We start from the raw sequence: 14867 nt of genomic DNA on the forward strand, positions 1-14867 counted from the left end.
GTTGGGAAAGAGGATGTAGACTCAATAGGTTGAAATCCTATGTAAACTTCTGCGGAAAGTTTTAAGTTTGCACCAGGAGGCAAAATCTTCATTAATTTGGGATGTGCACTCGTTGCCACACCGAAAAATACTGAGGCCGATTATTATAGTCTTTGACGACATTTGACCTGTATGAACCTGAATCGCTTTCTCTGCAGGAGCTTTTCGACAGCAACAACTTGCCAGACGTGTACATGTGTCATGTTATCCCATGACTTATGACGTAATCTAATTGAAGGGATTTCCAAATTCACCGGAAGTAATGCTATTTTTTCAGCCCGAGTACAAATTTACGTTTTCTTGCTTCCAAAATGTTCTTTTAAGCACCTGTGATGTTAAATGGAAATTTCAAAACTTTGCTAGGTAAGTTTTCTTGATTGAATAATACCCAGTAATAAACAACAAACTATCGCCTTCTTTATTTCTGCTCCCGCTTCCCGCCCTCATATAGATCCCGCTTCCCGCCCTCTCCCGCCCCCTGCTCTCCCGGGCTCCTGCCCCCTGTCCCCCTCCACGTTTCGGTGACGGTGTAGAATTAGCAACCAGGTGATTTTAATACCATGATTACACAGTTACGCAAATGTTTTTACCGTTTATGATTTTCCTTCTTTTAAAATCTTGCACAACAGTTCTAACCTGTGAAGTGGGGTGAAAGCTCTGAGTGGATAGTGGCCTGTGTATCGTATGGTACCATACATATTCTGATTATCACATTACTTGTTATCAGAATTGATCGACCAACAGGAGGCTCAGAGCACAAACTGTGTATCTGAGCTCTCTGAGTGCCAAGTCGACACATGACAAGTGAGTTAAGCTGGTTGTCTTGCGATCGAAAAGTTATTGTTATAATTAATGTCATAACCATTATTTCTTTGGTTTGTTTCTTTAACACTTGCGTCAAGATCTCTTCAATCTTAACCGGCTAAGGTAATTTTAAAACGGGACGATAGTCATCTTGTAAAGAATAATCAGCCCGGCTCAGCTAATAGTTCCCACATATCTCTCTTATTAGGTTGTAGTACTACATTTGGGGCGAGTTTTCTGGCCCAATCACTGAGGATGGTGAGGTAAAACTGTCGCAATCACGGATCACTTTAATTTCGACACTCACGCGAGTCGTGTAAATTTTCATAGTATGATGAAAGATATAAACCAATGTGATCACGAGGGTCAGTCAAGGAGCCAATGAGAACTATTAGTGAGGCTAAGCAAACTGCCCAAAGCGCGGGAAAAAGTGAGCAGCGACTAGTCTTAGTTTTGCATTTGGGGCGAGTTTTCTGGCCCAGTCACCGAGAATGGTGATGTAAAACTGTCGCAATCACGGATCACTTTAATTTCGAAAATCGATCTAAATGGCTTCATGAACACAATAATAATCATCACATACTTTACAACAACAAAGTTTATTAATACTTAACTTACAGGTTTTTCTTTAAAGCCACTGTATAATTATCTCAAAACCAACATTCATAAAAGAACATTAAAAAATAATATGATAAGTAGCCAGAAAATAATTACAGGTTTTTTCATACTTTGAAGCTGCTGCAAAATGATCTCAGTAGTAATGTTCATACAAAAGTACTACAAATTAAAAGAAACCATCCAATAATAACAGGAAGTTATGAGCATAAACTTTTAACTGTTTTTTTTTTATTTCAGAGCCACTGTATAATGACCTCAATACCAATGTCAGTACAAGAGTCTTACATATAAAATGTTATGCAACAAAGAAAAAAACTTCATGTGTGATTGACAAAAAAGACTTCAACTGCACCAAGAAAGAGTTTCAAGCTTAAATTAATGAGAAGGACTGACATGTCACAGATTTGAAAGTTGAATCAATTATGTCGTCATTTCTGTGAGATTAAGTTCTGAATATATATTGAAGTCACACTGATTGTCTCTCAGTCTCCATTAAATGTGTTCCCCCAACATCAGCACCAATACTGATTCACTTATAAACCAAAATGCCACATGTGCACATGTAACCACTTAGCATGACTGTTGACATTTGCTTTGCTTTACCTCAAAAAATCTTCAAGAAGTAAACAAAGTTTTTCTTCATTTTTAGGCAATTTATATTGACAAGAGAGTATTAGGTCTTTTACCTGTGAGTTACTATTTGAAAAGTAGATCTTTTGAAAATAAGAAAAATAATTTGGAATGTGTTACTTTAACAGTGGCTTCATGAATATCACAGGAAAAAAGTGTTTTTGAACAGATGATAAACTTCACAAACCATAAGATGAGCTAGTTACAAAATATTGTTTACAATTTAGACAGGAGATCTGTCTTATCAGAACTACTTAAAGTACATCATTTCAAAATAAGGAAAAGGATTTGGAATGTGCTGTTATAACAACTTACAGTGGCTTCATAAAAACTACAGGAAAAAATTAATTCTTAAAAATTGAAATCCCATTAAAAGATTGAAACAAGAATGCACCATGACTTGTTTACAAAACATATTTTGGACTGTTTATGAAGGATTATTTACAATGGAGAGAGAAAATGTTTCATTAAAAGAATTTTTCTTTCTGAATATAGAGCACTCAATATCATATATCATTTTTAGAAAAATCATACTTAAGATACTGTTATAAATGAACTTATTAAAGAACAATTTGTTTGAAAAAAGAGTAGCAGCATGTTCTTACTAAAAGGCAATTCTTGCCATAATTTTTTCACAAGAATCCAAAACACAAATGACCAATATTCCAAAATAGTAGACGGATTTTCATTCATTCTGAAATGCAAAAAAGAAAATAAACCAACATAAGAACATCTGCACCACTTCATATGACAGAATTATAGACAGTATGTTTTATTGCTAGATTGTAGTAATAAAAAACACTGAAAATTAAATTAGCTAAAAGCCTTGAATTTCAACTAATTAAGATACAGAGCCACAATTAATAACTTGCATTTCAAATTAGTTAAGATTACTGTTTCTTACCATTATTTAGGCATGAAGGCTTTGCTGGCGAATTGCAGCAATGAGTCCAGCAACTCTTTTTTCATGAGCTTTGTTCTCATCTGTTTTCCTCCACCCTAAAATCAAAATACAAAACATTGTTTCCTTCATCTACATTTTGGCTTATGCCTTTGGCCCTGAAGGGTGAATAGCATCTAATTTCTCTTTAGAATATCACAAGGATAAAGGAAATGATCACTATGTAAAGAAACTCAAGGTTGTTAAACAAATTCACCTGTCAGCACCTTAGGAAATGAAAAGATAACAGTTTGGAGTATACAAATATACAGAATGATGTTAGGGTGTAAAGGGTTAAGAATCAAGGCTCACCAAACCAGTCCCAATAACACTAAGCTGAGAAAAAGGAGAATAGACAACTGAATACTTACCTTCCACTTCTGAAAGGCGTCTCAAATCTGAACACAGCAAGTTAAGACAATTTTCAATGTTTTTTCCTTTGTCACTATATTGGTGAAAGGAAAACAGAAAATCAAGCAAATCTGCCTCAAGCTAAATACAACCTTTAGTTAAGCAGAACCACTACAGTCTCTGAAAAACCCAAATAAATAACAAGGACAAGCAGCAGAAGTTCTCAATCTGTAAATCAAACATTATTCATTCCATTGCTCACATTTTTTATTATGAACAATAACAAAAATGAATCCAGAGGAACTAATTAAGCAATATATGATAGATAGATAGATCAGTTATCCATATCAAAGGCAGTTGGTAAACATATATAGGCACCTGTGCAGAGTTTTTGGATCATGGATTACAATGTAAGACTGCATTTTAGGTCATAATGGACATGTTTATTTTGTTTCTAAAATAAGTCTTTATTACTTACAGAGCAAGAAGGTCAACTTTTCTTTTCATCACTTTCGAATGGAAGCTATCCAATATAAGCAAGCCTTGGTTTAAGCTTTCAAACTCTTCTTTGTGGTCTACAGACAAAAAGTAAACAAATACATTGTATAAGCTGTGTAAGTTAAGCATGGCTTATAACACCTGAAATAAGTGTAAAAACTTGCAGTATCTCTAGTTAGGGGATTAGCTGTTTTTTTATATTTTTAACACTTTCACTCCTGAGAATGATCAAGACAGAATTTATCCTTACAATATCAAAACAATATAAAGCAGGAAGTTATTAGTCCATTCAATACCAAATTTACTGATGTAATATCATAAGAATTGTACTGCAGACACTAAAGAGAATTATTTATAAGATCCTGGAGTAAAAGATTTATAACTCATTAGTGGGGAAAAGAACTTAACATAAGTTTTTTAACAAAGGAATGCCTGCTCTGAAATTTGACTCAGCAAGTGAATGGAACATATTATTTGTATGATTTGAAATTCCAAAGGCATTTCACTGTATCATTTTGGAAATGGATCACCCACCTGATGACATGGCTCTCTGCATTTCAAGTTTTACTTTTGAGCGGACTTCTACTGAAGACAATAATTCATCTTGAACAAGCTTCAGTTCCTCTTCAACATAACTGGCCAACTCTGGGTGAAGCTGGCTTCCTTTTGAGGCTGAACAAAAAAGTTAACATCAGTAATCAACAAAAATAGTTGTAATTCAGAATAAAAAAATGTAAAGTTATGATTTTTATTTAGTGCTTATAGCTCAAGGTTCCAAGGAGTCTTACAATAAAACTGTTTGATTGAAAATAAATCAGATCAAACAGGAGAAAAGTAATCAAATTTAAGCCCCTTTCCATTTGGAATGGGAGGCTGGAAAACAAAACAGAACTTACATGAATTTTCATCTCTCTTGGGAATGCACTTCTCTTTTGTTGCAACTTCATCTTCCTCTACGAAAACTTTTTCTCTGTAAACAGTTTCTGAGGACAACACAGACAAGGAGTCCATTGCTTTGTCATCATGTACAACAAGATGTAATACCTCAGGCTGTTCATCAATTTGAAACCTGACACTTTTATGAAGGTTCCTTTTACTCTGCACCCCTTTTTTCTCTTCACTCTCTGGCATCCCCTGGTTAGCAGATGGGTGTGGTTGGGGTGGAGCAGGGCTAAGATGTGCATGATGAGGTGAAGACTGCCTCCTGACTTTTCCTGACCCTACTTTGGTATTGCTGCTAGATGAAGGATTCACCTGAGCTTCAGCATTTGGAAAGATGCCACCTTGTTGTTCAATAGTTTCTTTATCTTCCCCAACTGAAATTTTTGTACTACTTGAGCAGCCAACTTCATTGTTTTTATCTTTCTTTTTGTCTTCCTCAGTGGCAATGTCTGTATCACTTGAGCAGCCACGTTTCCTGTGCCTTCTTTTTTTCAAAGATTTATATTTTGCTGTCTTTCCCTCAGCTTTTCTTCTTGCTTGTTCCTCCCTGACCTCCTGCATTATCTCTTCCCATATCTCTTCATCTGTGGGACTGTAAAGGTAATGCAAAATAGTTAATGGAATTTCACAATACAATTACTTTTAGACAAAACAAATAATAATTGCATGAATAAAAACCATTGAGCAGGTAAACTTTAGATTTTAGTTGACCCTTGTCATTATGCAGCAAAAATAATAATAATATCTCACTGTGAAAGTTTATTGATTAAGTTCATGGATCTAAAATAACATTATGATAGTAACTGACTTATAAATGCCAAACATAGGCTAGATGATCATTACAATAACTAGCTATGGAAATTACTGAAGAATACTCACTGAATGACTCTGTCATCTTCCTGGATAATCCATGATAATTCAAACTCAATTTTTCCACAAACAACTTTCTTGATTGCTGGCTTAAGGGTGACAGTAACATCTACTTTTCCAGGCATCTCTGTAATATAATTGCTGATATCAATACAGCCAGTGGCCAGAAGCTGTTGACAACCAGTGGGAGACACCTAATGATTTCAAAGAAGCAAGAGGAAGATGAACAGTGTTTAGATTTACTCCAAACTGTGTGGAGTGAAAATAATATCAAAGAGCAACTACATGCTTGCATAATATTGAAAAGGGAAAAGCTTACATTACAGATGTAAATATTCCACTGCTTTTCTTGATATTCTGTCATTTCATCCTCTGAGTTCTACAAATACAAATAAATATTGTTTTAAAATAAATAAACAAACTTGATAACAACAATATTAGGGACCTTGAACAAACCACAAGAACAATGGAATCGAAGATGTGGCAAAAAAAAAGACCAAATGAGCAGAAAAACAGCTAAGCACTAGCATTTAGAACTTTTTTTATGTTGAAGTCAATCAAATTTGAGTCTACGTAGAGGAACACTGACAGAAAATTATTTCAGTTTCAATATGGAACTCAATGTGGCTCACACAAATTATACAGAGGTTGAGATGTGGTACTGTTAGAGACAGTAAAAGCATTCATGCTGCTATTACCGGTAAGGAAATTCCAAACAAAAATTTAGATTTATTTTTTAATCAATTTGTCTTCCTAGGCATCACTCTCCTGACTGGTTAAGGTTCCGATTTATTTTGCCTGTGCAGTGTCTTTTAACCTCCAGGAAGTGTTATTGTGAAATAAAGTTCATATAATGGTTTTGGCAATATAAATTTAATCATCTGTCCTCAATCGTTTCATAGATTCAATAGCGTTTCATAATTTTTTTTTCTCTTCAGTTGCTGTGCTTTGAACTTTTACAATGAAAGTTATAATAGATTTAACATTAAGATGGACTGTTTTTATTTCAAATTTCTTAAAACGTAACGCAAATTGAATCGGAGGAAGGAGCAAGCCTAAGAAAAAAGCAAAGAAGGCTTCAGTAAGTAGGTATAACGTGTTTACGAAAACGATGGTTTCAAAAAGAAAACTATGACGAAGGCAACTCTTTTGGACCAAAATTTCGTTTCCAAATACTGTGGCACTTTAAGGAAATCTGTCCTCAAATTTCTACCTCATGTTGCCTTTGTTCAAAACTTACCTTGAGGAGAGTAAGTTTACCATCTACTGGATCAGGCTTGGGCCAAAAATGACCACCACGATAACCATTTTCAACACTTCCAAACCATGCTACAGGCTGAGAGAAAAAGTAATTGCAAGAAATATTTCTTTAACTCAAACTGACGATTAAGACATCAATAACGTTTAATGAGCTAGGAGTGAAAGAACAGAGATCCAAAGTCTACACTGACAACCTTTGTTCTGTATTTCGCTTTCCTTTTTTTCCAAAAAACTGCAAGCTTGTGGGGAAACCTAATTGAGGAAGAAAACACGAATGTCAGCATAATGTGAAACAGTTGCCATAGTTAGCCATATTTCTGTTCAGTGCAGATTCTATCCCTGTATAAACGATTGACGTTTTACGATTCAAGGTCTGAGATGCACTTACATCTTTTGTTATTTTGGAATATGACAAAAGGCAAAGAAGTACATCATATCTTCAAGGCGGCCGCCATGATGTCTTAATGCCAAGACTGGTAACTAGTAAAACTTACCCCTCCCTCCCCCTCCCCAGCACCGCCGTGAAACATACCAATTAGCTTAGTATTTGTTTTTCACCGAGTCTTGCAACTTCAAAGGGAAAAAAATATTCAGTTTGGGGAAAGACCCTTTGTTGCTTACGTCTCACGCGGAATTCAACAGTGAAATCGAACTCAGCCAAATTCTAAAACGCATATTTTTTCCTCAATTCAATTAATCCTAGTGAAATTTATATTGTTTTCGAAATTGTACGCTTCGTCAGAGTTTAACTTTTGATCACTTTCTAATCAGAAAAGCAAAGAAAAGTCTGACTCTAGTGAGACAAGTAGCTTCAAAGGCTAAACCCTTAATAGAAAAGAGAGAAAGAAAATACTTTATCTAGTCCCTTACCACCTTTTCTTGCGTAATTCAACATTCAGTAACGAAACAGATGCTGTGATTAAAAAATTATCAGCTCTTGCTTTTTCCCGACGAAACGGTATGAGAACACAAGCCATTGCTGCTTCTCACAAAATCTCTCAGACGAACTCCAAGGATTTCTGCCTCGTTCATTGTGATGTCATGTTACCATGAAAATAATTGCTTCCAATGCATGTTGCGCGCGCTCAGTGCACTGCATTGACTGAGGCCGGTTGGAATAACTTGAAATTTCTCCATAACAATTGAAGTAGAAGTAGCTAAATGAGGAAAATAGTTGCATTGGAAAACAAAAAATTGTCCGCCTCTCTACATTTCTTCACTGGTGTACCTGTTTGTCTCCATTATGGCTTTAAAGTCGATTCATAACGATTTAGGTAATTTGATTTTTTGTGTTTTCTTCCTATTTATTTCTAAAGGAAATATTTAACAGTCAGCTGATACAAGGGTGACGCTTTGGTTGAAAAAAGGCGTGCATTTGTACCCTCTCCCCCTTGCCCCTCCCCCCTCCGATCTGACCCTCTCGTTTGAACAAATCAAATTCTTCTTACAGTGTACTGAGAGATGTGAGGTGTGATAACAATACTGAACAAGCTTCAATCGTAGCCATAATAGTATAAACTTTTTCCCTTTCCCACCTTAGACCGCCCTAAAAAATACAATTAAAGATAGAATCACAAACTGGACAACGAGAGGTAGGCTTGTGTTTTGATAAAGCTTCATCAGAGTTTGATTGGCTATTAACTTACGCTCAAGGAGGACTGGAGTGAAATCTGTTTTCATTGTACTGGACAAGAACTTTTGATATCCTATGCTTGTCTGCTGTTAAGAAGTTACATCCATGGGGAGTTCAACAGGCTTGAGCGACACCAAAATTATTTTTTCTTTATCTAAGGGCGTAAAATGAACCTTTCAGATGAGCTGCGAACGTTCCTGTGATTTTAATTCTCCCTGAGTGCTCTATTGTAGTAATAATCACTAAGTGATATTTTAACACTAGAGGCACTGAATGAAAACTTGTCAATACGATAGCAATTTTGTTTTACTCCAGTGATACGAGGACGCCCTTACAAATAGCTTTTACTACTGAACTCGTAGCTACGCCGCAATTTGGAATGAATACGAAATTAAAATTGGTATTTGAAAGCTCCACGGAAATGTTCGTTGCTTCGAACAAACGAAGAAATTGGCGATCAGAAATCACAATGATTTATGGAAGTTAAAATAATAATGATAATAGTAGTTATAATACTAATAATAATAGAAATAATAATAATAGTAATAATAGTACTGATGATAAGAATAAAGATAATAGAAGAAAACGTAATGGGGAGACGCGGGGTTTATTTTAAATGGAGATCGTCTTAAAAATTTTGTAAAGTTTTAAAACGTCAAAATTAAAGTTACACCCAAACCACAAATTTACGCCTGGTTAATGTAAGTCACTACTATGTATCTTGGGCAAATTCCAAGGTAATTGAACAGTTTTTATCTTACGTAAATGTTTCCGCATTCTGCACCATCAACCTCTTTGGTTTTTTAATATACCCGGAATCGGTGGCATGGTAACACCACGCCCCACCCCCCCCCCCCCCCTCATCCTCCGCCCCGAGGCTTGTGGTTTCAGGGCGCTTCTGACATGTTTCGTTGACTATGTACGAAGGTTCGAGCGAACAAAGCTGCATAAATGTCCGCCGGGCACACAACAATGGCAGAGAGATTAAAGAGCGCGGTGGGACTCTGTTATAGAATGTGGTTATTCCTATTTAGCTGTTGCTTAATAAGATTTTTTTTGAGTAATGAAAAGTCTAGTTCTTTGTCATGTCAACAATTTGGCTTTTTCTATTATCGCCGACCGTTTCAACTGAGTTCTTGTCGATCTGAGCTGGGCCAGTTGACCTTATGAACAGGTCACAACTGGAAAAAAATGGCTACAATTCTCATCAAAACCGTAAAAACAAGGTCATGAATCGTTCAAATCTGAAATACCTATGAGGGTAACAATCCGAACCGAGGTGAGGGTATGGTGACTAATGAGAATAATGAAACATGAGAAATTGCTTTTTTATTGGCAAATCAACAGCAAAAGAGTGAGAAGATGGACTTTGTAAAAGACCTGAGAAAAGTAGTGTTTCTTTTTCATTTAAATTTATTTAAAATTATTATTGTTATTACAAATCAAAGTAAGATAAGGAATTAGCGAAAAAAAATCGCAATGAAAACAGGCAACTCAATATGTTCGCAATTGAATCAAAAATTATCTCGTGTCAATTTGAAAGAAAAAACCTAAGGCTATTACGTTACTCCTTTCCCTGGTGAAGTAATGGCGTGACGTTATACTCAATGAGTCCCAGTCTCCTTGTCTTAGCATTCGGTTAATCGTCAGCACTGATATGGATTGATCGCAAAGAAAAGTGACGTATGCAGCCAGAAAACCACCCAACATAACCCACAGCGTTCGAATCGATGTTAATACAGGTGGTGGAAAAGGGCAATGTTATTCAAAAAGAAAGAAAAGAAGAAGAAACGAAAGAAAGAAGGCAAAGGAAACAAAAACAACCCAAAAAAACAAAAGAGAAGAAAAAAAAAAGAGAGGATGAGAAAATTTCAAAAAAAAGATTCCAAACCCAAATTACAAAATACCTAAAAAAAATCCTAAGTCAAAATTGAAAATACGGATTACCTAAAAATGATAAAAGTACCTAGAGATATATAACCTGCCTACCTAAAATCAACAAAAAAGCGGAAAAAGAAACAGAAAAAGAAAAGAGAAGTACGAACAAAAAAAAAGTGTGCAGTGCCAAAGGCGAAGTATTCAGTTACGTGCAGTGATCTTGTAACCGCTTACGTCACTTTCATTACAAATGATTCTATATCAGCGCATCTGATTGGAAGAAAACAAAGCCATTGGATTGAAATACGTAAACTATGACTTCACCTTAGATCTATCTACCTTCACCTTAGAAATAAAACGTAATCTAAATAAAAGATAACAGGGTCGAAATGAAAAGAAACCTTGTTAGATCTTTTGTCCGTGACCCTGAACTTAAGATATAACATTCACAAAAGAGGTGTTTATACTCATGAAATAGTTCTAAGCAATTTGAAAAAAGACGAGAAAAGATAAAGATCTTTATCTTTTCTCGTCTTTTTTTAAATTGCCTAGAACTATAAGATTGTTACTTACGTTAAAAAATGAAAATTTTTACAACAGTAGAAATTATTTGAATTCATAGTAGTTATTCATACTAATCACATGAAAATTTGTTTGACAAATAAAGTAATCTCATGATTTAAGGATAACATCTGAATGATTCTCTAAGAGAAAGAATTTTACATTGAAAAATGAAACTGCTCAGAATTTATAGATTTACAAAGGATTTTTAGCAAGAGATTATAATCTCTTGTTCTTAGCCATATACAAACATCAGTACTATACAAGCCAGACCAAAAATGAGGAAAAAGTTGTGAAATCGAACCTGCAAAAGGAAAGGAAAGTAAATACAGAATTAGTCATTGTTATTTATAATAAAGTCTCTTAAATCAACATAACCCAAATGATCCGTGGCAAACTCATTATAGAATGGAAAGTAAGATTACAAAAAGAGAACCAAAAGCATTTCAACTGAATTAAAATACAAGTTTCCTACTTTTAATGCAGTTTGTTATTCAGGCCATGTTGGTCAAGTTGAGGATAAGATCCAGGACATTCTTTTCCCGATCTTTGTGTTCTTTGGTTTTCTTCCAACCTGCCGCAGAAAACGTTTTAAAACATCACTCACCATACGATAGCAAAAAAATAAAAGATTGCATAAAAAAAACCCAGACGTTGGTAACAGAACACTTGTTTAACATCATACAAAAAAAAAATTTAGCATCATCACATTGAAGAAATAACGAAACTGATTCTCACCTTTGACTTCAAACAGATATTTAAGGTCCTGACGTAAGAACTTCAAACACTCTTTCCGGTTTTCTTGTCTGGAACTAAAAACAACAGAGACGAAAGATAAGGCTTTAATACGATAAACTTTCAAATGAAAATACAATGCAAGGAATTAAAATGCTTAATAAAAAAAGGAGTGCTTATATGTGGTTAATTTAAACCATTCGTTCTGGTTATTGAATATGTATTACCATAATTTGGCATATTGACTTGTTCCCAACTATCGGGCAAGGTTTAAAACAGCTTTATAAGGATAAGATGTACTTACAGAGTGAGAAGGTCTTGCTTCCTTTGGTCAAGTTCAGAACGGAACTTATTTAGCGCTAACCAGTCAAGTGATAAGCTTTCAAACTCAGCCTCACAATCTAAAAAGGGAAATTAGATAATGCTGCATTTAAGTTGTGTTTAGTAAGTTATTAATTTGTGTTTAGGCACGACGGTATACCAGGATAATTGTTTCCAGACTTTACGTCTTCCTAGGAGAGAAACTGTTTTTCTTTAGCGTTGCGTGAGAGAAACCAAGCACTTTGAACCCCAAAGATTCCTCTCAACTGACAGGAGAGTTCGGCTGCTATTTGACAAAAGTGAACAGCTGGAAAGGTTCGAAGCTAGGGATTCAGGATAGTGGCTCTCCAAAATCACTGTTCTGCACGTTTGTAGCAAATATGTTAGTTTTTATATATTGACTCATGCAAAGGTAAAAAATAGGAAACTAACCTTCAGTGTCCATTTCTTCTTTCATCTCTAGTTCCAATTTAACCATCACCTTGTGCAATGAAAGCAACTCGTGTTCGATAACCTTAATCTCTGTCTCCACATAAATGGCCAACTCAGGAAACTGATTGCTTACGATGGAAGCTAAAGAAGATTTCAGAAAATACACGTGCTTAAATAATGAAAAGAGAAGGCGAATATATACACATTCTGATGAAGTTGATATTGAACCAATCAAATCTTTTTGGTTAAGAGCAATCAAAGTACAAACAACAGTCAAGAATAAAGGTTTACTTGCACGCAGATGGGAATGTTTCTACTGACTCTTTTCGCCGGTTCGGTGGATAAAGATGCACTGTTTTACAATACTTTCCGCTCATTAGGATCTATTTTGTGGTATGCTTACAGAACAACTTACCACAGCTGTCTCCACCCTGGCACTCTTCTATAGCAATTACTTCCTCGGTAGGTTGTGCTTGATTGATAGTTGATCTCTCGCTTACATTTGAACAATCTTTAGCAGTCGAAGCATCAAGGTTTGTTGATCCGATAATTGCAGGAACATTATATTTGTTTGTGGAAGGGAGATCGTCAGGAGAGACCTCCTTATCAGATGGGAATGACTGGACCTTTGAGTCACCGTAATCTTCTCGGTCAACCTGTTCGTCTTTTTCATCGCTGGCAGCCAAGCCTTGTAATGCAGTCTTTACATTTACCTCTTCTACTATAGCTGTGTTCACCACAAACTGAATATCTTCCAATGAAGAAACAGACCACATGTCAGAAGTATCAGTCGACTTCAAGATTGTCGAACTATTTTCCTCATCGGTATCATTGGATGGATTGTGTTCCATTTTGTATTTTTCACCATTCGAATCTTTCCGTTTTGTTCTACGCCTTTGACCACGAATACTAAAGGGCTTGATGCGCATGTCATCAGCATCACTGGATGAGATGTCTCCCACTTTGTATTCCTCATTCATGGATTCTCTCCGTTTTCTTCTACGCCTTTGACGACGACTACTGGAGGGCGTCTCGCTCATCTCATCAGTATCATTAAATGGATTATTTTCCATCGGGTATTCTCCACTTTTAGAGTTCTTCCGTCTTCTTTTATGCCTTTGGCGACGAGCGCTGGAGGCCTTCCCGCTGTTCTGGGACGAGCAGTCATTATCGGTGGTACCGTCGGAATTTGCAAACGGGTTTAGATCCTTTGGATAGTGGCATATCTCGTTTTCCTTCTTCTTAACTCTTGTTGTATCACTCTTTTTACCGGACTGCTTCATATTCGGTGGAGGGGGGCGAGGTGGAGCCGCCTTACGAGTTCGTGGTTGACGCGGTGGAGGTATCGGAGGAGAAAGACGGGCTGAAGCAGGACGAGGTAGACCAGATTGGGATGGACTGGTATGAGAAACGGAAGGCCTCTCAGAGAGAGGTAGCGGTGGAGGTGGAGCTTTCCTTTTGACCTTTGTTGGTCCTGATCTTGTTTTATTGCGGCCTCGACACGAAACTGCCTGAGAACTATTACCCTTAGTGTCAGCACCAGCTTTCGCTTCCTTCTTTTTCTCATGATTACCAACGACGCCTGACAATGGAGCAAGTGGAGCAGCATTGACCTTTGTGGTGGCCACCTTCGAACAGGCAGCAGCACTGGTAACATCGCCATCGCGCTTTTCCTTTCGGAAGCTCTTTAAGGATCTTGGACGCGACAGTCTCCTGCTTTCTTCCCTGATGATATCTTTCTTGTCAGGGAGACTGCAAGATAATCACAAGGGTACAGTGAATTCAAGTAATCAAAATGTTCCCTTAATACTCTAAAAGAGCAAGAAGTAACACTTTGACTCAATTTTCTTTATGAACTTGCTTTATATCTAAGCCTTCCTTGAAAATAGAGTTTCGAAAATTTGGGATCTTGTTATCTTCACATCGGTCCATCAGAGGTTTTCAGTTTCATTTTTCTGAGTCTCAATTGCTGTCATATATCCGCGATTTCCAAAAATTATTTCATTGGCCTCTTTAAACTGAGATTTAGCACGCGTCTATGAAACTAAAAAAGCGCAAGTTAAATGGTAAATTGCTTGGAGTCATTCAGTTTTTGTCCCAGACTCAAAAACAAACTGTTGGTTTTTTTTTCTTTTGCTGGCGTGTTTTCTTTTGTAACGGCCGCTCTATTCTCTTGCCGTACCAAAAGCGCCAATATCTAACATGCCTACAGTTATCGGTAATCTTTCCCGACGAGTTTTCTACTCTTTTTTTCTCCACTTACCATTTGTCTTTGGCACATTCCACAGTCGGAGAAGGAACCGAAGCTCTCAATTGTAATTCTTGATGATTTTTACTTGGACTTTTTCCACGCAT

The 14867-nt window shown here is 36.3% G+C and overlaps 2 protein-coding genes across 2 annotated transcripts in view; both read right to left on the reverse strand.

Annotated features, from left to right (window-relative positions):
- Positions 1 to 7401, reverse strand: part of LOC136283993 (EH domain-binding protein 1-like protein 1) — a 55932-nt gene extending 48531 nt beyond the window's left edge. The window contains exons 1-10 of the mRNA XM_066173647.1: positions 7341 to 7401; positions 7147 to 7204; positions 6933 to 7028; positions 6012 to 6071; positions 5702 to 5886; positions 4777 to 5414; positions 4415 to 4552; positions 3861 to 3957; positions 3403 to 3476; positions 2996 to 3090 (exon numbers count right to left, since the gene is read on the reverse strand). Coding sequence (XP_066029744.1) covers positions 3002 to 3090; positions 3403 to 3476; positions 3861 to 3957; positions 4415 to 4552; positions 4777 to 5414; positions 5702 to 5886; positions 6012 to 6071; positions 6933 to 7028; positions 7147 to 7204; positions 7341 to 7342 — 1437 coding nt within the window. The 5' untranslated portion in view covers positions 7343 to 7401 and the 3' untranslated portion in view covers positions 2996 to 3001. The remainder of the gene's footprint in view (positions 1 to 2995; positions 3091 to 3402; positions 3477 to 3860; positions 3958 to 4414; positions 4553 to 4776; positions 5415 to 5701; positions 5887 to 6011; positions 6072 to 6932; positions 7029 to 7146; positions 7205 to 7340) is intronic.
- Positions 7402 to 11518: 4117 nt separating this feature from the next.
- On the reverse strand, positions 11519 to 14867 carry LOC131769298 (uncharacterized protein DDB_G0284459-like). The gene is made up of 6 exons (XM_066173479.1): positions 14776 to 14867; positions 12928 to 14264; positions 12513 to 12653; positions 12064 to 12160; positions 11763 to 11836; positions 11519 to 11598 (listed from the first exon to the last, which is right to left on the reverse strand). Exons 1-6 carry the CDS (start codon positions 14865 to 14867, stop codon positions 11519 to 11521), a joined length of 1821 nt encoding a protein of 606 aa, XP_066029576.1.

Source organism: Pocillopora verrucosa, chromosome 10, assembly GCF_036669915.1.
Source record: "Pocillopora verrucosa isolate sample1 chromosome 10, ASM3666991v2, whole genome shotgun sequence".
Classification (NCBI taxonomy): Eukaryota; Metazoa; Cnidaria; class Anthozoa; order Scleractinia; family Pocilloporidae; genus Pocillopora; species Pocillopora verrucosa.

Bases quoted from the DNA above. Each gene is read 5' to 3' on its own strand.
- LOC131769298 (XM_066173479.1), bottom strand. From the start codon at position 14,867: ATGCGTGGAAAAAGTCCAAGTAAAAATCATCAAGAATTACAATTGAGA. The intron at 12,654-12,927 runs GTAAGTTGTTCT...AATCTTCTTTAG, and splicing joins CCAGGGTGGAGACAGCTGTG to CTTCCATCGTAAGCAATCAG. The intron at 11,837-12,063 runs GTAAGTACATCT...TGTTGTTTTTAG, and splicing joins AAGCAAGACCTTCTCACTCT to TTCCAGACAAGAAAACCGGA.